The sequence below is a fragment of the Medicago truncatula genome, chromosome 8 (genome assembly GCF_003473485.1).
Source record: "Medicago truncatula cultivar Jemalong A17 chromosome 8, MtrunA17r5.0-ANR, whole genome shotgun sequence".
NCBI classification, from domain to species: Eukaryota; Viridiplantae; Streptophyta; class Magnoliopsida; order Fabales; family Fabaceae; genus Medicago; species Medicago truncatula.
The window spans coordinates 495,955-523,331 of NC_053049.1; the positions used below are offsets into that span (position 1 = coordinate 495,955).

Here is a 27,377-nt window from a genome sequence, read left to right on the forward strand (position 1 = left end):
ATAAAGTTTAAATAAGAGAGAAGCGGTGCCGGTAAAATTTGATTATTGTTTTTTTTTAAGGAAAATTTGATTATTTATTATACTAAGAAATTATGAAAAAAATATGTGACAGCCAATTTCAATCCTATGGTCATTGTTTAATTCAAGTCTTTGGAAAATATATTACTTAATTAAAATATAGTATTTCTTTAATTCAAGTTGGTCATTCTTTAATGAAAATACATACTTGGTCATTTTTAAATCAGGTTTTTCGTCAATATTTAATTAAAGTTTTTCATCACAAAATGTGTATATATTGATTATTTGGCATCTAATACTCATCGTCTCATCCCAATTGCTCATAACCCAATCTATATATTTTCTTTAGAAGATGCCGTTGTCTGATTTGGAAACTGTTTGTATCCGAGAGCCAACCTCAAGTGCTCGTTGTGGTGTTGGTATGCATTCTTTTTCGGCTCAAGATTAATTTCTTTTCTATATTATTTTTTGGGTACAAATTATTTTTATTTATTATTCTGTTTTTTCTTTTCTTTATTATTTCATTTATTCCATTATGTTATTTTTATAAGAAACAATTAATATATATTTTTCATATATATCAAAAACTCATGATCCATTTGATTTGCAAAAGAATGAATACATGACAAACACTTAAATATATGGACATTATTTTTTTTAATATATATGGTGTGTGGTGTGGTGAAGAATTCACAACATATTCAAGATTAATTTCTTTTCTTTTATCATTATTGGTATTTATTTATTCCATTCTGGTATTTTTATAAGAAATAAACAATAATTTTTTTTCCAACATAAAGCATATGATCAGTTTGATTTGCAAAAACTTGACATGGTAGTACATGATAAACATTTAAGTTAGGAAAGAATTTTTTTATCATATACAATGTTTAAGAACAATTCACAACATATACATATGTAATTTGATCCTCCTCTCTCATGATGTTTATGAATTTAAATATTACTATTTCCGTTCCTAAATATATGACATATTTGAGAAAAATACGGGAATTAGAGAAATTAGTTGTTCTATTAATTTCGTTGACGATGTCTATTGGTTTATCTTCTATTTTACAAAGCTATCACTTTTTTTTTAAAAAAAAAAAGCTATTTCAGAAATTCAAGAAAAAATATTTAAGAAAAAGATTGAACATGACTATTTTTAAAAATAAATATTTAAGGCTTGTTTGATTGAGTTTTCATTTTTAGTTTTTGAAACTATTTTTTTTAATCAATTTTACGAAACTGTTTTTAAGATGAAAGTTGAAGAAAATTACGTTTGGCAAATTGATTTTTAAAAACAGTTTTAAGATTGAGAAAATGAAAAAATCTCATAATTACTCAATTGCCATTAATGAAAAATGGCACCATATCCGCCTTTTTTCTTGTTTTCAAAATCAAAATTAAAAAGCAAAACTACTTTGAGCTGTTTTGCTTTTTTAGTTCTCAAAACTATAAAACACAAATCAGTTTTTAAAATTACTTTTGTAAAACAAGTCTACCAAACAACTTTTTTAGTTTTTCACTTTTTAAAAATTAAAAACTGTTTTTAAAAAGTGAATCAAACAGACTTACTATTTATGGAATCTTTAACATGTGCTCTTAGAAATATAAGAGCATTCTTTAAGAAACGTGTAACAGAAAAATTCATCTTAGAATTATAAGTCAAACACTTGTCAATGTCATAATTATACCACTTTCAACACAACATTATAATAAGATTATTTATAACAAAATTTTCTGAATGATAACATTATAATAAAACTATTTGAGGTTTTTAATTTTTGAGTTTATTGTATACTTGTCGAAATTATATATACTCCTAGTTTTTTGTTTTTATTTGAATTTGAAGTAATCATTTAATTTGCCCATATAAGTGCAGGCATTTCAAGATCCAAGAGAGATTTGGCACCAGCAGACTACTTATTTAAGATCGAATCATATTCCTTATCGATGGACACAAAGATGGAGAAGTATGAGTCAAATGCTTTTCAAGCTGGTGGACACACTTGGTAGGTTTTAAGTTCATCCCGTACATTCTTACAAAAAAAAAAAAGAGTTCATAACCATACATTTTTTCTTAATTTAGACTCATGATAGATTCTTTTGGTGTTAATCATCCGGATCTCAGGGAAAATGGACCCTAATAACATCTTAATTACTTTATAAAATCATTCAAAATATTCTTTTGGGGTAATTTTTTTATTTTTTATTTTTTTTATTAATGTTTATGATTGCCTAAAATATTTAGTCAACTAGAAGGGAGTATTCTTCCTAAACAGTTTAAACTATGTTTGGGAAGTAGGTAAACAATATTAATATCTATCTAGCTTATAGTATTTTTTTCCCAATATATGCCGTTTTTTTTTTTTTTTTTTTTGCTGTAGGAAGTTGGTACTCTACCCAAGTGGTAATTCAAAAAGAAATGGCAAAGGCCATGTCTCCTTATACCTTGCAATAGCAGATACTGAGAAGCTTTCTCGCGGTTGGGAGGTTTACGTAAACTTTAAGCTGTTCGTGCTTGATTATAATTGTAACAATTATTTGACAATCCAAGGTATATATATATATAGTATATAACATGTGAGCTTTTCAATAAAAAAGATTAAAAAATAAATCCAGTGACTGTTAGCGCAACATATGTTTCTTGCATCACAAGCAATCACCTATGATGAATGAAAACTAAAGAGAAAGAGTGAGATTAGATGATGATGATGAAGATCAAGATAGAAGAAAGTTTGTTGTAACTATATTTCATTGATTGATGCAAATCAGAGTTTACAACTTATTTATATACATACAAGTAACTTGTTGGTCAAGTATATAGAATTAACCAACTAACCAAAGCTTAACAGCTTTGTAACTAACATTTATTCACTATTATGGATTAACTAACTGTGACAAAAATCTAAGGGGAAAAAAAAAAAGTATGTTAACGTTATTTCAATTCATCGGAATTTTGGTCTAAAATCTTTAAATTCACATATATATCCTTGCACAATCAATTCAGGCAATTTTATTTGTAATGAAATGTTAATTAATAACTTGATAACTGCAGATGCTGATGGGGTTGTACGAAAATTCAATGAAATGAAAAGTGAATGGGGTTTTGATCAATTAATTTCATTGGAGGTTCTCTTTGATCCATGTAATGGATACCTTGTTGAAGATTCATGTGTGTTTGGAGCTGAAGTTTTGGTTATTGGTCATTCTGCCAAATCGGAAAGTCTTTCTATGGCCGTCAACACACTTCCGGTGAAGCCTCCTATTGGGCCTCCGGTGGAGCCTCCAACATATGGCTCCTTGACTTGGAGACTTCAGAACTTGTTAACATGGGCCGCCTCTGATGTGGTCATCTCCAAAACCTTCACCGTTGGTGATAGAGAGTGGTAATCAACCTCTCATCATCCCAATATATTATTATTATTATTATTATATCTAACAAATTCTTATTTTGGTTTAGTTAAAATTGTTTCACAGAAAACAATTAACTTCGTGTATGTATGTAAAAAGATGTAAAGATCTTTTAAATTTGTGTGTCTATAATGACATCACACAACTTGTATTTATAATGACGCTTATTTAGTAAGCACTAGCCTAGGAAGTTGAATACTCTAGGAGTTATACACAATAAAAGGGATATCTAAAGATTATTAACTTTAACAATGTATATATAGGAATTTACAGGTTACTCCTAAAGGAGATTCTGCAGATGGGATCAGAGGCAAATATCTATCTTTATTCCTACAGCTAACAGATTGTGAAAGGTTCCCATCAAATACAACGGTGAATGCAAGTTTTAAGCTTAAAATTTTAGACCAGCTTCATAATCAACATTATGAGAAAACAGGTACTACTATTCTGTGGACATTTTTTAGACACACTGATCTTAGGGTTATTTGAATAATTATAATATGAAATTTCTTCTAAGTTGTATATTTTTTCTGCTGCAGAAAACTCTTCGTTTTGTGCTTCACATAAGCAAAGGGGATATTCAAAGTTCATATCTTTAAGTGAACTCTATGAAGTAAAAAATGGATATTTTAAAGACGATGATATAATCTTGGAGGTTGAAATATTAAAGATGGCTATAATCATGGAACCTCTAGCATATGAAAACTTCACTTGGAAACTTGAGAATTTATCAAAGTTCGACTGGCTCAAGCGAAACCACAGTGGTCCTGAGAGACATTGGTATATCAACCATTCATTATCACACTTAATTAATTGTTATATCTCACAAATTCTTAAGTTAGCATAGTTAAATTGTTTTCGCAACATCCTCATGAGCATAACTCAGTTGGTAAGGACCGGGAACTCCAAATTCCCCACTTATTCACAATTCTAGCTAGCCATTAGATTATTTGATAAGAAAAGAAAAGTTTTCGCAACTAATATTTAATTAACTTTGTGCTTGCAATTTATTACATATGCAGGAAATTCGAGGTTCATACTAAAGGAGTTGAAGCCGTTTCAAAAAAGAAAGGAGTTGATACAGACAGTATCGTAGGAAAATATCTAGCTTTATTCGTGAACTTATCAGAGACGAAAAAGTTCCAATCAAATAGAACAATCAATTTAACTTTGAAGTGTAAAATTTTAGACCAGCTTCGTAATAAATATTATGAGAAAACAGGTACTAACATTGTTTATCAATGCTTCTTATTTTGTGAATTTCTTTTGATACACTGGTTTCGGGGTCATAAGGATTATAATATGATTTATTTTTTTCTGTTGCAGAAAACTACTCATTATTGATCTCAGACACACAATGGTTGTTATCAAACGTGATATCTCTAAGTGAACTCAATCTAGCAGAAAATGGATATATTAAAGATGATGCTATAATCATGGAGGTTGAAATCTCTAACATATCCATGGTTTAGATACCTCCAAGATCATTTACTTATGATTAATATAAAAATAAAATAAAAATCAATACATTTGTGGTTGTGGTGAACAGATATAAACTGTTTTCTTGTATTTCATTTGGGTGTTGTTCAATAAAGTTCTTTGTGGACTGTTCTATTTGTATTTAATTTTGATGTTTTTTCAAATAAAGTTGGTTGTCCATATTAAACTGGTATTTTAAAATAGACAAACACTAAATGGATTTTATAAGTCAAATCAACATATATAGTAACTATAAAACTAGACATAGAGCACAAAGTTGTACCCAAATATATAGCATAAACAAATTAGTACATCAATAGGTATGTAGCAAACTTTTGTTAGTCCGAATTCAAAATCAGTACCTCATAAGTGGGGCTGGGATGGGACTGTAAAATGTTATAGGGATATTTGATGCAATGGGCTGTTGGTTTGAAATTTGAAACCACAATGCTTGCACTTAGTGTGTGAATTTCGTTGTTAGACTCATTCAAACCAAAAGAACAGGTGCAAGAAGCATTCCTAATTGCAGAGTTAAAAGCACTATAGCAACAAATAGTGGCTCAACATTAAGAACAATCCAAGCCTTATTCAACTAAGTTAGATCGGTTATATGAATCAAACCACGTCAATATTTTATATCAAAAACCATGTCTTTCTCCTACTTGTTTATCTTTAGATCCCTCCTAATAGTTTCTCGTATAGTTTTTTTAAGATTACCCTTATCTCTAGTGATATGTCTTCCCCATCTCTGTAGAATCCACAAGTCTTCTGTCTACATGCCCAAACCACCTTAAAAATATGTAAATTATGTGTGTCAATAATGAGATCACACAACTTCTATTTATAATTGTTTTACAATAAATGCATTCAATGCTTAATTAGTAAGCAAGAGACTAGGAAGTTGTATACTTCAAAAGTAAGAACAATCAATATAGGAATCTATACAATTAAAGGAATATCTAAGTTCTTAATTTTAACACCCCTCCTCAAGCTGGAGCATATCTGACATAAGCACCAAGCTTGTTACAACAAAACAAAAGTCACCATCAAGATGATCATCAATGAGTAGAGAAAGGACCATTAAAAATCATTTGTTGGAAAATAGTCATTGAGTCACCCAAATGATGAAAAACACATTAGAATGTGGCAGAGGGGGATACATGTGATGGCTAAATCGGGAAACCGATGGCCGAATAAATTTAAACATCCAAGACCAAGCATCCAAAGAAAGGAAAAATCTTGAAAGAGAATTCCAAATTCAATTGTATAAATTACATAGCACCTCTAAATCATCTTAAACATCATGAATTTGAAATGTTTGGATCAATTTTTTTTTTTTTTTGCTATCATAAATATATTTATTTATTTAAAAATGGATTAAAATATAGTACATAAATGAATATTAGAGAAGGAGATTGTAATCCAAAGCATCTCTTAGGGGAGGGAGTATAATTTATTTTAGGTTTTTTACTTTTAAGGGAGATAAGTGTATATTCTAACATAAAAGAGAAGAGGAGTGTAATTCAAGTTTCTCTTAAGAGAGATGAATGTAATATACTCTAGTTTTAATTGTTCTCAATTCACCCCTTATTTAAGCGCAAGCTCATATTATCAAAAAGATTGTTTGTATATTGTTGACTCATAAAATTATATAATATTTTTTGTTTAACAAATTAACATATATAATATTATTGACTTTCATTATTATAATGTTATACTTTTCCTTAAATTATATAATATTATTGACTTTCATTATTAAAATATTATACTTTTCCTCATTATCATTAATTATTATATAATTAATTTTATTATTATTGCAATATTTAATGCTTTGGTATACAATAAAATTAATTTCAACCTTATCATCTATAAAATTAAAATTAATTGTATAAAATGAATTTAAATATTTATCATCTATAAATACTCACCCCAACTCTTAGTTTGCTAAAAAATTAAATCCTCAATTCTATCACAATGGATTCTTCAAATGCTCAAACCCAAATCAGCAAAATATCCAAGCTGAATCCACATGCACAAGAGTGGAATAGACCTAGAGAGGAGGATAGATGTCTATTCATCACATTTTCAAAACATAATGCACCAATCAAGGCACAAGATTTAACTATGTATTTTGAAAAGTAAGTTCCTTTCTTATCAATTTGGATAAAAAAAAAAAAAATTACAATTCTATCTTTACTTCGATTTATATATGCCACTTCTTAACATGATTTATTAATTTTTTTTTGTCAGAAAATATGGTGACTGCGTGCAATCAGTTACAATGTTAAGGGGAAATGAAGGTCAAGAATCAGCACTGTGTGCTAAAGTGATTTTCAAATTATCAAGAACATTGTTTTTGGCAACATCAGGTGAAATGAACTTCTTTGTCAATGGCAAGTCAATTTGGTGCAAAAGGTACCAACCAAAGAAAAAACAAGGCCCAAGATAAGGGTTCGATCGAGAACATGGAGTAAACCTATCAGATATATTTATGTAACTGGCTTATAGATCTAGATATAGATGTCGTCTAAATATTTGTTACTGTTAAGATCGTGATGTTATTTGTTTACTTTTCCGTCAATTTGAGTACTTATGATATGGAATAACTACCCCTAAAGTCATCTTGTTTAATTTTCTCTCTTCCTGGCCTTAGGCCCCTTTGTTTAAAATAAAAATAAAAATGGAATAACTCTTTTTTTTTTTTGACAAAAGAATAACTCTTTTAATTACAACCTGATTTACCAATTACATCATTTGGAGTGACTTTAATTTACTCCCTCCGTCCCAAATTGTATGACGTTTTGGACATTTCACACATATTAAGAAATACAATTAATATTGTGTGGAAAATATATATTATGAGTTGTTTTACAAAATTGTCCTTAATAAATAATATGAGAAAGATAAATGAAAGAATTGAAAGAAGAGGGAGTAATAAATAATTAATGTTATAATTGGAAAAAGTAACATTAATGTTACATGGGTATTGTAAAGCGACATATAATTTGGTACAAATTTTTTCGCCTAAAGTAACATATAATTTAGGACGGAGGGAGTATGAGTTTAATTTTCAAGCACCAAAAGTTTAACACTGTGGACGCATCATAATTAATCATGTGTTGTGACTTTAAAAGTAGTTTTGATAAAAGTCAAATAGTTTTAATGATATAATTAACGATTATGATTAATTAAATGTATACAAAAATTTATACTAACAATGGATATAAATTAGTTCTTAAATTAATGAAATTTACCTTTTTAACATAACTTTTAAAAAAGGATAACGGTGAAGTGTAAAATTACTTCGTGGAATTTTTTTTTTTTTTTTGAATTGTAAAATATATTATATATAGATAAGGGATTAAATCCCAAGTATTACACCAGAAAGAAAATAAAAATACACCAAAACACTTAGCGGAAAATCAACAAATAATCAAGTTTCCACTACCACCAACGGAGATAAAAAAAAAGCAGCCGACAATGATATGTTGCATCAAACGATCAGATTCACCCACCACTCAACAACCGATGAGTTGGAGGAGCCACAAAAAAGCCGAAAAGAACTTGCATAAAAAAAAACTAGCTTCCGATCTCGAATCTAAAGTGATCGACCCACCAGACTCCCGACACAAATCAAAACGGCATCCGTCAACTCACAATCCACCAGAGCAGACACCTTAAAAAACTCGGCCCACCAATATCCCAATGCCAAACTCGAAGACAAAGAAAAGGTGGAACAACAGCGTAAATCGACCAGCTCGAACAACAACAAACCAACACGAGCCACAAACTCAACCACCAATAGCACCGCCCTGAACACCTTATCAGCGCCACCCTCTGGACCACTATACCGTCTTTCTTCGCAGAGGAGAAAAATCTCAAATCATCCAGAGAGATCCACCACAACTGCACGACCCTTTATAGACCTAAAGGACGACGCCAACCAAAGACCGACGACGAGGAGAGGTTGGGAAAGCACAAAGAAGCTTGGACGACCAGAAAGAAGGAACAATAACCAAAAACCAGCGTGAAACCAGCACAAGCCCCTCTCCAAGAAAAAAAAACGGAACAAAAGCACAAGATCCGAACAAACGAACAAAACAACAACGACGACCAGATACATGAATGACTGCTACCGCCAACACAGAGCGTTTATGCACCAAACTCTTTCGTGTAACATCCAAAAAAGGAAGAGATCGCCATAACCAACACAAACGACACAAAACATCTCATCGGCGGCACATAGGTGACATAAAACGACAACCTAGCGTCGACCCACAAACAATAACAACACATAACACAAACAACGAACAAAGGAAGTCTCTAAGAGCACCGACGTGAAGACAACAAAACAACATTCGGGAAATCTGAAGATCTCAACCGATCTGGACAGCGACACCCCAACACCGAGAAACCAACAAACCACCACCAAGAGAAGCGACAACACACAAAATGACCCACAACCACCGGCGAGGCTCACGCCGTTGATAGAACACCAACAAACGTAAACGACGACGGCAGCGGGAAACACAAACAACCACATAACCATCGAAACAAACAGCCAACGAATTTGACAAACCCACGAATAACCAAACGAACCAACCCTAACATAACTTAAACATAAACGAACCAAACCTCAATTTGGCGGCGCAGAAACCGGCGACGGAAGAAGCTGGAGTGCCGGATCTGCAAGAAAGAGATGCAAATGATAGCACCGACGGGTTGAAGAACCTCCGGTTGGGGAAGAAAAACGAAGATATGAAACAAAACCATCTGCGGCGGAGAAGGGTCACCGGAGGTACTGTAGCAAACGGCTTGTGGAGGTGGTGCGACTATGATGCACACACACCATCCACACAAGCAACTTCATCTAAGAGGAGAACTTTGGATGTTAAGGGAGAAGAAGAAAGGATGTTGGTGTTTAAAGGGGTACGGAAACTGTAGAGAAAGAAGAGAGGGAAGGGAGCTTCTCTCTCTAGCTTTCTCTCTACGATGTCTCTTTTATTACTTCGTGGAATTAATTGTTGGAAAAACAAAAACCAAAGACCAATCTTACATATAAAATCATATGAGAATTGTTGTTTACACATTTGATAAGGCTGTGCCACATGTGTAAATGACGTTTTTGTCCTTCGACAGTTAACTGCCGAGGAAAAAACGAAAAAAAAACCTCGGCACTTAAGTGCCGAGAAACTCATCAATGTTTTGGTTGTCATTTTGGCCGTGATTTTGTCCACCGACTGCTGTTTACTATTGATAAAAGCGAAGAAGAGACGCACCGGCTGCTATTTCAATAATATAGATGCTATTATAGAGACGCATCATCTATAATATTTTAGCTTAATCAATGCCTTGTTTTAGTATATAATATATAGTTTTGGCTATGAATATTAATTTTAAAAGGCTATTCTGTGAACTGTGATGAAGTTGTGCTTGAATTTAAAAACACAGAGTCATTGTAATTTGATTTTGCTACAATTGAAATAGCAACAAACATGTTTTATGAAGATAGCAAAATAGGCAGAGGGGGATATGGACAAGTCTACAAGTAATAAAAAATTGATGAGTTTCTCGGCACTTAAGTGCCGAGGTTTTTTTTTTTTTTTTTTTTTCGTTTTTTCCTCAGCAGTTAACTCCCGAGGTTTTCCTCGGCAGTTAACAATAGCCGAATTTCTAAAACTTCGGCAGTTAATTGTCGAAGGGCAAAAACGTCATTTACTCGTGTGGTACAGACAACAATTCTCAAATCATATTGGCCTTTAAAAAAAAATTGTCCTTCAACAACTAAAAAAAGGACTAATCTAGTACAAACCATCTTAAAATTTGTAATTGAGTCTATAAAACCTGTTTATAAGTTGATGATTACCCTCAGTTATAAATATTTGTTTAAATCATTTTCCATCTACTATGGGACATTTTAAAAAAAAGTTTCTTATACTCTCTATATTCAACCGAACTAAGCTCTTGAGAACATATATCTTTATCTTTTTTTTTTCTTTTTTTTTTTTTTTATAAGTGAAAGTAGACTAAATATATATATTAAAAAATCAAAAAATTTGAGTGACATAAACCTTAGTCAGGAAAATTAAGAAAAATATAATGAAATAAAAATAAAATCCTCCTCAATGAGCTTATAATAATGGATGTAGGAATTACATACTCTCTCCTTTCCTATTTACATGTCCTATTTTTTACTTTTTACACATAAGAAGACAACCAATAAATTTTTATAAAAGAATGCTAACGAGTGCCATAATGACATTGATTAAGTATCTAAAACAAGTACGTTTTAATGAAAAAGTTGTGTAATTATTATTTGATCAAAAATAACATTTATCTTATATTTTCAAGATAAAATTTCTATTTGCGAATTTCTTAACCAATGCACGGAGGATACCGGTTAACAAGACCCATTTTTATAATGGTTTTATTTTTGTGCACTAATTTATATATTTTTATACTTTTAATTTCAATATTTCTCTTTTACAGAATACTAATGAGTTCTCTTGAGATATTTGTTAAGTCCTAGTTCTCTTGAGGGACTAAAAAACCTATTAAAATTAAGTAAGGATTAAACTTGAAAGGTCCCTATTTTATAGAGACCAAAAACATATTTAACCCAAAAAATAATGGCTTAAATATGCTTTCGTCCCTGCAAATATAGGCCATTTAAATTTTTGTCCCTGAAGTTACTAATCCTTCCAATCTGCCCCTGCAAATATTAATCATTTCACTTTTGGTCCTAATTAGGTTTTTTTTTTTTTCTAAGGTGGGTTGTCATTAGCGACGTGATGCCCATGTGACAAGTGATGATTGGGCGAGGTGGTTTGCTTAAATAGGTCTTTCATCCCTGCAATTATAGGTCATTTGAATTTTCGTCCTTGAAGTTACTAATCAGATGTAATTAGGACCAAAAGTCAAATGATTAATATTTGTAGTGGCAGATTGGAAGGATTAGTAACTTTAGGGACGAAAATTCAAATGATCTATATTTGCAGGGACGAAAGATCTATTTAAGCCAAAAATAATTAATGTACTTAGAAATACCAAAAACATCTTATAAAAAGAGACAACTTAATTTTTTAAAAGGGTCTTATAATTAGATAAGGAGGTAATATAAAACTAAAAACTTATAATATCCTTAATCATTTATTATTTCGATTCATCTATAGTTCTAATGTTGAATGTACTGTATCGTCTCATAGATAACAACATAATTAATACTCCCTCCGTCCCAAATTGTATGACGTTTTGGGCATTTCACACATATTAAGAAATGCAATTAATATTGTGTGGAAAGAGATATTATGAGTTGTTTTACAAAATTGTTCTTAATAAATAATATGGGAAAGATAAATGAAATAATTGAAAGAAGATAGAGTAATAAATAGTTAAGGTTATAATAGGAAAAGTAACATTAATGTTGTAAAACAACATATAATTTGGGATAAATATTTTCTCCTAAAGCGATATACAATTTGGGAGGGAGGAAGTACATAATAGTAACTAAATGTTACCCTCGTTTTTGGAGTATCACAAATTGACGAATAATCAATTATTAATATTACATGTAAATACATAACTAATTCATAAGTGAAAACAATTTCAATTTCTGAGAGTTACTCTTTCCTCCCATTTGAGCACTAAACTAGAGAGTGCCCTCCTAGAGGAACCATCTTCACTCACAGCAGCAGCAGCAGCCTCAACTCTCAAATCTTCAATTCTTTTCCGTAATTGCAAACCTTCACCATCCCTTGAATATTGGTTCATTATAATCTTTATAACTCTTGCAACTTCTTCTCCTTTTACAATCCCATCTTCATCATCAATTTTTGGCCTCACTGCCACTTTGAAAACATCGGTGAGTGCTGCGGCGTTCATTCTCTGCTCAGCAAACAATGGCCAAGCAATCATAGGCACACCATAAACTAAACCCTCTAAACTTGAACTCCAACCACAATGAGTCAAAAAACCACCAGTTGAACTATGACTAAGAATTTCAACTTGTGGAGCCCATGATGGAACCACCAAGCCTTGATCTTTAGTCCTTTCCAAGAAACCTAATGGTAAATAATTTAATGGATCATCATCAAGAGTATAATTAAAATTACCCTTTTTTGAAGATCCACTAAAATAAGCAGAACTTGAGTGCTTATTTGGAATTCTAATAACCCACAAAAAATTGCAACCACTTGATTCTAACCCAAAAGCTATCTCATTGATTTGTTCATGAGTGAGTGCTCCACCACTCCCAAAAGAGATGAACAAAACAGATTTTGAAGGCTTATTGTTCAACCATGTAATACACTCTAACTTATTTTCTTTACTTTTTGACTCTCTTTGAATGATGGGTCCCACAGGGTAAACACAAATGATATCTTGTATAGATTTTATTGCATCATGTTCCAAATAAGTGAAGCTATTGATGATGACACCATCTACCAAAGAGAGTCTTTGACACGCACAAAGAAATGCTTTGTATGTTTCACTTGATCTTCCAAAAAGAACAGGGTCAGGAAAATCTTTTACCTTAAAAGAAACATTTGAATCTGGAATGTCAAATGTTTTTGTTGTGTCCATGAACTCAGAGGAAACACTCTCATCTAGTTTGGGAAGATTAAGACAGAATTGAAGTGATATAACTGATGAAGTAGCGAAAATATAAGACATAAGGTTGAATTTTTTAGCGATGTCGATTACATCACTTGAGAAAAGATCAAAAACCAAACCAACAAAGTTTGTTTTTGAACAAGTTACGATTTTGTTAACTTCTTGATGCAAATAGGGTATAGAGTGTTTAACTGTGAGTTTCATTTGTGTTGCGATGTGAATGTTGGGAGGAAGGTCTTGGATATTGATCTGAGGAAGGAATGTAAAATCAATGTTTGGTGGAAGAGAGTTTAAGATAGATTTGGTGGATGGTGTAGGAGAACCAAGAGTTGGAATGAGGAAAGTGACATGGAAATTGTTGTGATGAAGAACAAGTAGTTTTGCAAACTCTACAAATGGGATTAAGTGGCTTAGTCCTGGACAAGGAATCATGGCTATGCATGTTTTTTGCTCCATAGTGATGAATTTAATTCAATTTAGGAAGCTCTAGGTTTTTGTGGAGATGCATTAATAAATGTACAATCCACCTAAGTATACACACCAGCCAGCAAAGTAAGTTCAATTACTATGAACATAATTGACGAGAAGGTAGCCATGCACGTGAATTTCTGACTAGTAGAGAGAATGGAAATTACGATTTTCGGTTTGCAACATTTATCATATACCAAGGTCCACTTGTTATAAATAGGAGGTAGATGAGAAACCCAAACTCAGAAATTACATACAATTATTAGTCATATTTTTGTCCCTAAACATGCTAAGAAGAGTTGAAGGAATATCGTTGTGTCATTTTCAATTTAAAATTCTCGTTCAATCTCATATTAAGTGATCAATTTGCAAAATAAATTCGTCTCAAAATAGTTGACATTTTAATTTTTTTTAAATAAATATTTTTAATTTTTAAATAGTTGGCAGGGACATTGCATAATTTATGCAGGGGTCGGGGTTCGAATCTCGAACACTCCACTTCTTCACATTTAAATGTGTGAGCTCCAACCACTATATGCTAATAGACCAAAAAAAAAAAGTAGTCATTGTTTTTCGCCTTCCTTGTTTTCATTAAGTAAAAAAAAACCACTCTTCTTATCGATGTGTGTACATTGTCATTGAACGATGTACTATAAAGAATATTTCACAACTACACACTAAAATTAGACTCGCATCGACAAGATCACAATTTTAGATAAAAACTAAAAATATTATGTTAATATTTATGGATATTGTAATGGTCATTATGGTGTAAGATCATGTTAATTTTTTTTTACAAACATAAACGATAATTATTCATTCAAGTTGATAAAATACATCCATATAACACAATTTCAAAATCGTTAAAAACAAAAAAGAATGAATTTGCGAGCAAACTCATAAATCCATATTAATATCATAAAATTGCGAAGTAAATAAGCTTACAAATACGACTATATTTAAGTGTTCAAAATACTCATGTTTTCGGATCTGTAACATTGATTGGATTCACATTAGGTCAAAGACTCAAAACTAGTATTTCAAGCTGAATCAAATAAGCATTGCACTAAAGTGAGATATAATTAAAAACAAAACATCGCACAAATGCAATCAAAACAAATTAAACAATGTCGTGCTACGAGAAAAAGAATCACAAAAACATACAAAAGAAGACTAAAAGTATGTGTAAATAACTTATTTAACTAAAAGAAAAAGAAAAATAATAATCTAGAGAGGTACTTTTAAGCCAAAATTGACTATAAACCACCCCTACTCGGTAGATCTAGAAGAAGAAAAGTGATAACGACAAGTTTACAAGAAAAAAAGGGACAAAATTAACCACATTGATTACTTTTAAAGTATGGTGAAGCATGATTCCTACCTCTTGGATCAACATCTTTATTTTTCATCATTTCCTTAAGATAAGCACCATTTGGTGATTTATTTGGGGCCCTCACAACCCATAAAAATTTAACTCCACTTAATTCCAAACCCAATGCAAGCTCAAAAATTTGTTCTTGATTTAATGTTCCACCACTCCCAAATGAAACATAAAGAACAGAGTTACATGGTTGATTATCTAACCAACCCATAAAAAATTCTGATTCCCTTACCTTAATGCTTGAATCAGTTTGAATGATGGGTCCAATAAGGTAGATTGAAGGAAGCTTAGCTTCTTTTTTCTGCACAGCCTTGATTGTATCTGCTTCTAAATTTGTAAAAGCATTTAGTATTATTCCATCTGCAAAATGCAACATTTTGCATACATAAATGAATGATTTATACACAATGCTCGAACGGTTTTGAACTGTGCTTGGAAAATCACAACCATGAATTGGTCTGCAACCAGGCATTTTGATTGCTTCTTTTAAATCCTTGAACTCACATGATGTAGTTTTATCAAGGTAAGGTAAATGGAAGAACAATGAAATTGATAAAGCATTTCCAGGGTAATATATGTAGGACAAAATGTTGAACTCTTTAGCTACAGAAAGTGTTTCTGCAGCAAAATAATCAGCAACAACAGAAACTACCTTTTTGCTACAACGTTCAAGGCCTAGGGTTTTTTTAAAAGAAGTGAGTGAGTGAGAAACGGAAAGTAGGAGTGAAATTGTATTAAGCTCCAAACCTTTGTGAGCTTAAACAATATTTTTCTTAAATACAATTTCAGTTTCACATTTCACGGTTTAATCCTTCCAGTTTTAATTCTCAAAATATATCTCAGCATTTAAATTAAAATATGAAAAAAATTCCATCACTAATAAATTAAATCTTGTTATTTTGTTTTATAAGTCCTAAAAGTATTGTTTTAAAAAATAAAACTTAAAATGCAAAAAATGTAGAATCCTAAAAAAAATAGGTTTCCCAAAAAATATGCATTGGCACATCATCTTGTTACTTGCTACCTGATTATGAAACATACACGGTAGTACTAGAAATTCTTGATTTTTCTGTGGAATTACCTACGGATTGCAGTGAAAATTCTGCAGGAAATATGTTTCCAGCAGATTTTGTCAAGGATTTATTTTTTCAGATAATATCTTCAGGGGTAATTGTTTCCTGACTATTTTAGGATGCGCGGAAAAGGTATATCCGCAAGAAATATTTTGTCGGTCTTTAAGAAGTTTTCCTATTCGTAAGCATGGTTATTGCGAATACACTCGCAGGTACTTCCGCAGCAAACAACGTAGGAAAATCCATATGAAACTATTTTCCGTAGGTAAATCTGCAGGAACATTATTTTATTTTTTTGAACAACTGATTTATTCAATTAAAGAAAAATAATGCACCTTAATGCATTCTAGAACGATAAAAATATAAATTATAAAAGATACAGTTTTTAAATATTTTAGCAATTAGAACAAATTAGATGAGTAGAACAAAATAATGTTTAACAATTGCAATAACCACACAACAAAATAAATCACATGTTTCATTGTAGTTGAACCTCCAATACCCCAAATTCTAATGTCTCGTACCTCTCCAAGTATTTTCGACTAACACCACCAAATATACTCCCTATAATTACAAAATCATTTCCGACGCACTCATCTTATGCCACATGTTCATTTTGCACTCACCTGCATTAAAGATTCAACATTGATCAACACATGCAAGATTAATCGAACATATTGTTATACCCTGATTTTGGACCTAAAAATACTCGTTCAAACTTCTTTTCTAACACTGATACTTGTCAATTCTCTGTTATTTTACTCTGAATCTTTACTCTCTTTTTAAACGTATTTTACTGCCTCTGTCTGTCTTTTCTTGCATTACAAGTCATTAAAGAACTCTCTGAAACGTCGCATTACTTTTCTTGCATTTTATTTCAAAAATCATACAAAAAGGGTATTTTGGTCATTTCCTGCAGTGGAACCCATTTTAGTCCCTGTGTTTGCCTCTGAGTCTTTTCAATTTGTCTGTACAAATCATTGTGGAGTCTCTGTTTAAAAGTCATTTCAAAAAATTGCATCTGAGTCAGTTTGAGTCAGTTTAGTCCCTAGGGGCATTTTGGTCTTTTCCTGTCAAAATTTCGGCAGAGAGGTATTTTAAAATACCTCATTTTTGTAATTGGTTCGTTTTAGTCCTTTTGTTGATTTTATTTTTGGTTTCACTTTACGTTTTTTTAAATTGCCAATTTTAGTCCAATTTTATTTTTAATTGCATTTTAGTCCCTGAACAGTTTCTAAAATTGCATTTCAGTCCCAAACAGTTTAAAAATTACATTTTAGTCCTTTTTTATTATTACAGTCCAATCCTCCATTTTTTCTTTTTTGCAGAGAGGTCCCTAAGTCCAGTCCAGGTGTCATCACCCCATTGGGTCTCAAATTACACATGGCAGCCTATAAAAGGCGCATTCAATGCACAAGTCAAAGGTCAGAATCATCAACCACACGCCAACTCACAAACACGTGAGAAGTTTCTCTCTCCATTCAGTTAGATCAAAACAGAAAAAATTCACAAGAACACGAAGAACAATCCGAAACCCTAATTCTCCAGAATCACCAAATCAACACGAATTCAACAAAGTTTTCTGCGATTCTCAGAGATTCATAGTGAATCTTCATCATTGAAGCGGATTCCTTCGCAATTCAAAGTGCGAATTCGTCACTAGAAGTGACAAACTCCAGCACTGATCACGAAGGAACCAGTGAAGAGAAGAGGGAAAGAATTAGAGATTCAAACCGGTGAAGAAGATAAAGAAAGCAAACCAGTGGAAAACACCGATTTATTTTCGGTTTCAGAGCGCTAAAGCAACAAGACGAAGTTTTCCGAAGATCTCCGTTGAAATCTCCAAATAACAACTCAGGTAACGCGTAAACCTTCTCTTTTTCCATCTCAAAGTATCAACGAGAACAAATCAACGTAGATCTGTGAGTTTTCTTAGAGGTTTCTTTCAAAAAAATTGAAAACCTAAAATTTTCAAAACCGTGAACAACAAAACTCAGATCTGTGTTGATTCAAAGCCTGCATGCAATTTCTATTATCAGATTCATGTTTAGAACGAAGAGACGAGTCGATTGATGTTAGATTCATAGGTTTCTGGTGAGGTTAAGACTCGCCGGAATCTGGAATTCACGGCGGAGTCAATGAAGATTCCGATGAATCTTCATCTTCTCCGGCCGTCTCCTTCCAGAAACCGGCGGAGGAGGATGAGAGCTTAGAGAGAGAAGACGAGAGAAGAGAGAGAAAGGATTTGTAAAATGAAAAAAACCGGCGTGAGCTTGTTTATATAGACAACTGAACCGGACCGGTTCAAGACCGGTCCAATCCCTTCAATCCTGAGCGTTGGATCTAGGGTTTTCCTCCCTGGATCAATCCAACGCTCCTTGTGAATCCGGATCCTTTGGTTTTGGGTTGGGCCTATTTCCTGTACGTTTTTGATTTTTTCTGCTATCTGCACCCTGCTTTTTTGCTAATTGAACCTCTGCATGCTCAATTTTTTCTCTAAAAATTCCAAAAAATTGTTATATGTTTCTTAATACATTTTAACACTTTTGTGATATTTTCCAGTGGTTTAAAAAATGATAAAAATGTGTGTGTTATTTTTCTTGATTAATTTTGTGTTTGATCTAAATTTGTGCATTTTTTGTGGTATATTTTCTCATAAAATGTTGGCATGTGATGTGGATGATTGGTGTGTAATTTCATGATGAATATGTTGCTGATCATGTGTATGTCTTGCTGATTGTGGATGTAGATTTTCATGTCTTTCTTTTTTTGCAAGCAATGTGTGTTTTTATCAAGAAATAAAGTGCAAAATGTCTTTGAAAATGTGTCATGATGCTTGGCTTGAATATGTCCTATTTGTTCCTACATTATAGCTCAAAATTAAACCCCTTTAACATTGCTATAATGAGGGGATTATAGGTCATATGCACGTCTAAGTGTCATAACCAATTTTAGGTATATTTTGCCACTTTGTTTCATTTCATCACCTTTTCTTTCTCCTGCTATTCTATTCAATTTTGTTTACTCTTCTACTATTTTTTATGCCTTATGATACTAACCATTTCATCTCACATTTCATTCATCCCATAGTGTTGGCATCATTTCTCTATTCATTTCTATATCAATTGGGTTTGTAATAATTTTAGATAGATTAGTTCCTTTTTAAATTCCTTGCAAGACCATAGTATGTATTTAGGACTCAATGTAAAGGATTATGGACACTATAAGTGATGTACACCGACACGAGCACCGACACATGCACACACCCCACATGGATGTTCTAGATGCATGATTAGGGAATGTATGTTTAGATGTATGCTTAGGCTTTACAACGCTTAGACCAAAAATCTTTTTTTCAAAAATGTGAACAACCTCACTCGAAAACTTTTTTCTAAAAATAGGAGTCAAAACTCCTCATTTTCCCTTTGTTTCCTTAAGAAAAATCCCAATGAATTTTAACCATACTTAGACTTTATTTTGCAAAATAACTACTTCCGCCTCACATTTTCCAAATCTCATGCCCTTGAGGCCTCTCATCTCCATTCTTCAAAATTCCTTTTTCAAACTTAAAATCAACCAACAAAAACAAAAACAATTTTCGAGAACGAACTACGTTTGGTTTTGATCCCTTAAAAGGGTATGTAGGCAATGAGTTAAAACTCCTCCAAGCCAAGTAAAATAAAATCCCGATCATCTTCTCTTCCCCCATTCTTCACTCAAATAAAATTTCTCTTTTCAATAAGTAGGCAATAAAAATAAAGCGTAGAAATAAGCTTAGGAGAACGGTTCTTATGGAATACCATAATCGTTCCGGGTGCCTAACACCTTCCCGTAGCGAAAACGACCCCCGAACTTAGAATCTAAGGGTTTTTTTTCTCAATTTTGCCCTTCCCAAGAAAAAATAGAGAATATCAAAGATTGAAAGGTTCAAGCCTAATTTATGACTTGACACCCGAAAATCGCGATAACACATATCAACCTAAATTCACAAAGCTAAATTCGTGTATATCCCGCACTAGAAATCCAGCTACATTGACATGAATAAAACTATCATTATTCACTTGGGCAAGTGAATTAGAGATTGTGCATGCGTGCTTTATTTGAAGAGAACAATATTGCAATGCAAGGAAAGTCATATTTTTAGATTACATGGATTGAGGTTGACTAATCTGAACTACAATAAAGCTTACCTCAACGAGTTCATTAAGAATATCAACGACAAGAATTGAGGCTTTATTAGGGAAGAACCTGCAAATAGGAAGTTCATAATCAATTACATATTACAATATATAGAGTGATTAATAAGAAACAAAATGGTTACCAAATGTAAGTCTGCCCAGTAAAATTTTAGAAATAAAACAATGAGAAATCAGTCATAACATTGGGCCCGTTTGATGCACATGATAAGGAGATAGGATATGATAAACCAATCATATCCTGATCCAAACCGCTGTTTCGTGCAACAATAGAAAATGATAAATTAAACCTATTTCTAATCATATCCTATTCACCCTTTGTTTTTCTAATCCTTTGTTTTTTTGGTGGGTTAGCAACATGATAGTTAAAACATCACACGCGTATTGTTTTATTAACAAAGGAACCCGCTTCAACTCCCACTGCAACCACTCAACTCCACTCCACTCTGACTTTCAATTTTTTTCTTTCTAATTTTATGCTAATCGACATCAAATTCTATGTTAATCTATTCCTAATTCTGAAGCCAATTTCTGATTCGATCCAACATCAATTCCAGTCCTTTTCCAAATGGTTCGACTATGGGATATATGAAGAAAACATGCAACAAACCCTCTGTTCCAGAATTACACAATGTGCAATCAACACTTCAATCGTTAACCCATCGTTCATTACTTCTCTATATATGTAATTATAGTTTCTAATTGACAAAAACGGATTGACAAAAGTTGGATCACTGTTCATGTACGATTCAATTTCCAATTTGACGTCAATTTCCGTTCCTATTCTAATTTGAGTTTGTGTTTCCATGAATATTTTGCTGTCAAATTTGTACATAATATTTTAATCTATAATTGCTTATGAGAAATTACAACAAAACACTTTCTTATGCGGCAGTCTTTATCCAAATCACTTCTGCATGTGTTTTATAACTGAAATGGATGGATTATCCATGTATTTCTTTGGTGACAATATTTTTTTAATATATACTACATATTTTGTCAAAAAAATAATATATATATACTACATACAAAATCACCCCAAAGCATATATGCATAACATAAGCTATAAGGAAGTCATTGATAAAGTATATATAGCCTATGATTGAACATGTCGTGCAATTTCGTGCGTTGAATCTGTCAGGCTATTTAGCAACACTCTTTTTAATTTTAGTTGCTTTAAAAAATTTATTCCGTGTTTTGTCCCTCTAAATTGTTTAGTTTCAATTTTAGTCTCGTTTTTTTCTCACAAAAGTTCACATTTCGTGTTCTAAACGACCTTTTTATGATATACGATTGATAAAAAATTAAAATATTATTAGTTTAATAGTTTAACTATTTAATCTTTATCAATTTATTATAATTTCAAATTAAAGATCAAATTGTAAAATTTAGTACTATATAGTTAGATTATTAAACTAATGATGTTTTATGGTCTTATCAATGGTATGTCACCAAAAAGAAGTTATTTGGAACACGAAACACAAACTTTTGTAAAAAAAAAAAAAAAAAAAATTAAAAATGAAAACAGAAAATTTATAGGAACAAAAAGTCATACAAAATTTTTAGAAGGGCCTAACAAAAAGTTGATATACTTATAGAGATTAAAAACATATTTAACTCATAGACAATATTTTCCTTAAATACAATTTTGGTTTTACTGTTCACAGTTTTAATCCTTCCAATTTTAATTCTCAAAATACATCTTACCATTTAAAATAGAATTTGAAAACAATTCCACCACTAATAAATTAAATCTTATTATTTTGTTTTATATGTCATAAAATTATTGTTTTAAAAAATAAATCTTAAAATGAAAAAAAAATGTAGAGAATCCTAAAAAAAATAGATTTCCTAAAAAATATGCAATAGCACATCATCTTGTGACTTGCTACACGCGAGTAAAAATAATGCTCAAATTTAGTGGTGGAGAAAATTTATAAAAAAAAAAAAAATGTGTAGGGAAAATTTCGAAGTTTTAAAAATTTAAATTAAACCATGAATCAATATTTTTTATTTTTATCAACAAAAATTATCGTGAATGAGTAGGATCTTCGTGGTGAAAGAATATTTCGTCTCTTCGCCGAGGAGACGGGTTGGTGGTGGGTTTGATGACATCTTAGTTTGGGTTGTTGGTGATGGGTCTAAAGCATGTTTTTGGTTGGATGCATGGTTGGAGGGGGAAAGTTGTGTGATATGTTTAAGCGTATGTATGATTTAGCATAGACTAAACTGGTATATGTGGTAGAGATGAGCGCATTTGATTGGAGGGGCTGGTGTAGAGGCTTGGAAATGGTAATGTCATTTATTAGTTTGGGAGGAGGAGCAGGTCAGTGTAGTGAGCTAGAGAACAACATTGATTTGCATGTTGGAGTGGATGATAGTTGGAGGTTGTCTGTTGCGTCAGACAAAGATTACACTGCCAGTTGCGTCTATCACATGTTGACGGCACAAAAGTCGATTGCTCATATTGTTACTAATGATACCATTTGGAATAAGTCGGTGACTTTAAAAGTGTCTCGTTTTGCTTGGTGATTGTGAAACAGGATTCAGCGAAGAGTAATTCAATATAATTGTGTCATTGGTTGTAGCTCATTGAAATGTATTCATCATTTGTTCGTGCGGTGTGATTTCTTTGGATCAATTTGGGTGTTAGTCAGGCAATGGATAAGGGTTCGTTCACCAAGTCCCTTATTTTTAACAGATCATCTTTCTCACTTTATTAATCTTAGAGGTTTCTCTAAAAATAATTGGTCTTTACTTCAAGTGATTTGACTAGCTTTTGTGTGGGTAATTTAAAAGAAACAGAGTTTTCGCTACTTTCGGCAAAAGGAATACTTAATTTAGCGTATGTATGATAAAGCAAAAAATTTAGTTACAACTTTTGATCTGCATCATTGGTGGCTGGAACCTTTTATGGTTTCGGTAATGTTTCTTAGTTGTAGCTTTATTGTTCGTGTGTTTTGGTTTTTTGTAATGACACTGTGAACTCTTTAATTCTACCCTTGTACTCCTTGTGATAGGTAGATCCTTTCGTTTGTTTTATATATTCTATTTTAACTTGTTAAAAAAAATGTTGTGAATGAATATCGATAAGGGATCAAAAATGCTTTTATGCCAAATATATTCTATGCTACATAAGACAATTTTTATTTTTGGCTGAACATGACCATTATACATTCGATTGAAAATTATGTAAGAAAAAAGTTATTAAACATCGTGAAACATACAAATAATTAAGATTAAAACATTGTCTAATGACCAAAACTTATTTGGACCACATTATGATTCTCCATCATTCATCTATGGGCTTTTCCAAATTTTTCAAAACTTGCCCATATCTATCAGAAAATTGCTCTTCTCGCTTTTGATTTTGCTCATTCCTTTAATTTAGTGTGAGTTAACTCACGCCTGGCATTTTTCAGCGTGAGTTAACTCACGCTGACATTTTTAAGACCGATTCAATTATTTTTTAAGTTGGTTCAACCGATTTTAAAATTGCCAGCGTGAGTTAACTCACGTTGAAAAAATGTCAAGCGTAAGTTAACTCATATTGAATTAAGGGAATAAGAAAAATCAAAAGTGAGAAGAGCAATTCTCTATCCATCAATCTTCTATGGGCCTGCTCAAGCTCTTCCATTTAAGTGCCAACAGAGAAAAGGTCTTCATGGATGACCCATTTTCCATAATAGCACAATTAGCAAACTTTTGTAGTTCTTTCATTCTTCTTCGAATTTCTCCACTCTCCAAACCCTCCATGATACCCTTTATAATATTAGCCACTTCTTCCTTTACCACTATGCCTTTGCTATTATACTTTGTCCTCATAGCAATCTTGAGGCCATTAGTTACCAATGCAGCATTGCTTCTTTGTTCAGCAAATAATGGCCAAGCTATCATTGGGACACCATGAACAATACTCTCCAAAATTGAATTCCAACCACAATGAGTTAAAAATGCACCAATTGCTTTGTGTTTAAGGACTTCAACTTGTGGTGCCCAACCACACATAACAAAACCTTGTCCTTTGGTTCTTTGTAAAAATCCTAAAGGTAAAAAATGTAAAGGGTCCATTTCTTCATTGCTTAGATAACTAGCAGTTGCTTTATTATTTGGTGGTCTGACATTAACCCATAAAAATTTATGGTTGCTAAGTTCCAATCCCAAGGCAAGCTCATTAATTTGGTCTTGTGAAAGTGTGCCCCCACTTCCAAAAGAAATGTAAAGAACTGACTTAGGTTGTTGATTATCTAACCAACACTCACATGCATGTTTTTTAATATTTGGCCTTGTTTGTATGATGGGCCCAACTGGATACACATCAAAGGTGGTACCATATAGATTTTTTGGAGAGATAAGGGATATTGCTTTCAATGCTTTTGATTCCATTTCATGAAAGCTATTGATTATGATGCCATCAGCTTGACGAAGTTGTTGGGAGCGGTGAAGAAATAACTTGTATGCTAAACTGGACCTGTTTTGAAGACTGTCTGGGAGATCTGTGCCTTGAACAGACATGCAACCTATAATAAATAACCACAGTTAAAGGAAAATATCATATATATAAATATCATAAATAACCTTCAAAATACTTCAAAACTCAATATAAATTCTTATTGATCCCAGCAAGAGGATGTTTCATCCTTGAAGTAACCATTCCAACATGCATGATTGAAATATTTGTGTTTGACATAAAACTAAAACCTAAAACAATGATCGCATGATATCACAGTCTCTCTTCTTTGTCTCCGTCATTAGTGAATGAACAGAGCAAATGAGCAGTTAAACATAGAAAGAGAGTATAGAAATGTGTGTTTGATGAACGTCCGGAGAGTTGCAAAGAAACTTTAGAGTGTTCAATGAACCCCGGACCTTGAAATTTATAAGTAGCTTCAAATTTAAGCAAATCTAACTATTTTACTCTATTAAATAGTATCATTCCTAAAATACATCTTCATTATAGTCCTATAAGTTTTTTTTTTTTCTTTCAATGACGACTCTTTTATTTACATGAAATAAAAAATTTCTATTGGAAGGTACCTTTTGAGAATACACTTATTTTTATGGGATCAATAAAATTAAATTGCATTTGACTAAAATCTTGATTATTTTTTTTTAGAACATTTTGTAGAAGCTTTCATCATTTGCAGAAGTATATCATCCTTAACTAACATATTATCTTATCTTCATCACAAAAATGATTTCAAAAAGCCTCTTTTCTCATTGTTAACAAAAAAAATTGAAAAGAAAGTTTAAGAGCCAAAAAAAAAAAACATTACTAAGCAAACTAGACGTAAATTATTTAATAAATGTAAATAATTAATATCGGATCAAGTATAAAGTTGTATCCAATGAGGGTTAATTAATTTTACTCACCTGGAATCTCTATTGGTTGGGGATGATCTTTGTACTCACAAGTAATTGTTTCGTCAAGCTTTGAGGAGTATAGGCACATTGATAATACCATAGCCGAACAAGGAAAGTAAATGTAGGATAAGATGTTTAATTCCTTAGCAAATTCATGTGCTTCATGTACAAATGAATCAACAATTAGAGCAACCACATTAGAGCTAGAACTTATTGACCTTAAGGTTTCACACACTAATGGCATAGATCGAGTAACCGCGATTTGAACTTGAGATTCAAGCACAAGTGATTCACTCCTTAGATCCTCAAAGTTGATTGGAGGAAGAAAAATGCATTGTATGTTAGAAGGGAGGTCATCAAAGTAGTGTTTGGATGATATGGATGGAGAATCACTAATTGTGGGAATGATGCATGTGACTTGGAATGAGTTTTTGTAGAGATGATTAAGTCGTTTAGCAAACTCAAGCAATGAAACTTGATGGCTAAAGACAGGGATAGTAACAAGGGCTATGTGAGTTTTTGCTTCCATAGAAACCAAACTAGTATAACATTAGCAAACTCACACAATAATGAATCAATGACAAACTCTATACTTTTATAACCTCTCCAACTCAAATAATTTGTCAAAAAAAAAAAAAAAACTCAATTAAAGAAAATGAATTAGTCATATATAAAAAATATTGATATGTAGGCTCAATTATATCTATAATAATTTGTTACAACATTAAAGTACAAAATATTAATACCTATAGTTTTAATTAAAATCAAAATAATTCTATTCAAGATCAAGATTGCATAAAAACTACTGCTTCTAATTTATACAAATTAGCGCAATAAAAAGAGTATATGGTTTTTTTTTACCGAAGATAATTCTAAAAAAACCATTGATATGAACATTTTTAATTATATTTTCTCTCTACCCCAATTTTTTTTTTTTTTTAAATTAAACCAACAAGTTTGAACTTTGAACTTATTTTTGAAAATCATTCTTATCCAAACGTTTAGATGGGATTTGGATATAGCCTCGTACATGCAGCATCATTAAAACTCTTAAAAGAGAGTTTACCGTTCATTTAAATCTTATAATATTCGAGGATTAATCTACACAGTTATGCACGGTGGATACTTGATTTACGCCGAAGAAAAAAAACACCATTCTTTGCACCAACCTACACTTTCTTTTCTTTTTTCTCTTTTGTCCGATACCAACCAACCTTGATTGCCAATTTAATTTTTGTTCCAAACGAGCCCATATCAATAACACCATATTTCCTTTCAAAAAAAATAACACCATACTTGTCATTGTTCCTAGCACAAACATCCCACCTTCTTTCTTTAAGTGGTATTGTAATTTCTAAGATATAAAAGACTCAA

The 27,377-nt window shown here is 31.9% G+C and overlaps 4 protein-coding genes across 4 annotated transcripts; 1 reads left to right on the top strand and 3 right to left on the bottom strand.

Annotated features, from left to right (window-relative positions):
• Positions 1-319: 319 nt before the first annotated feature.
• On the top strand, positions 320-5,052 carry LOC11436579 (uncharacterized). Its single transcript, XM_024771878.2, has 8 exons — positions 320-437; positions 1,901-2,030; positions 2,406-2,575; positions 3,077-3,407; positions 3,696-3,868; positions 3,972-4,212; positions 4,455-4,654; positions 4,759-5,052. Exons 1-8 carry the CDS (start codon positions 371-373, stop codon positions 4,902-4,904), a joined length of 1,458 nt encoding a protein of 485 aa, XP_024627646.1. The 5' UTR covers positions 320-370; the 3' UTR covers positions 4,905-5,052.
• Positions 5,053-12,404: 7,352 nt separating this feature from the next.
• LOC11426729 (hydroquinone glucosyltransferase) lies at positions 12,405-14,076 on the bottom strand. Its single transcript, XM_003626667.4, has one exon. The coding sequence runs from the start codon at positions 13,975-13,977 to the stop codon at positions 12,517-12,519; it is 1,461 nt and encodes a 486-aa protein (XP_003626715.4). The 5' UTR covers positions 13,978-14,076; the 3' UTR covers positions 12,405-12,516.
• Positions 14,077-15,323: 1,247 nt separating this feature from the next.
• Positions 15,324-15,842, bottom strand: LOC11429929 (hydroquinone glucosyltransferase). The gene has a single exon (XM_024772218.1). It carries the CDS (start codon positions 15,840-15,842, stop codon positions 15,324-15,326), a length of 519 nt encoding a protein of 172 aa, XP_024627986.1.
• A 7,923-nt stretch (positions 15,843-23,765) lies between these two features.
• Positions 23,766-26,584, bottom strand: LOC11433486 (hydroquinone glucosyltransferase). The gene is made up of 2 exons (XM_003626670.3): positions 26,013-26,584; positions 23,766-25,159 (listed from the first exon to the last, which is right to left on the bottom strand). The coding sequence occupies exons 1-2, from the start codon at positions 26,530-26,532 to the stop codon at positions 24,243-24,245; spliced, it is 1,437 nt and encodes a 478-aa protein (XP_003626718.1). The 5' UTR covers positions 26,533-26,584; the 3' UTR covers positions 23,766-24,242.
• Positions 26,585-27,377: the final 793 nt, after the last annotated feature.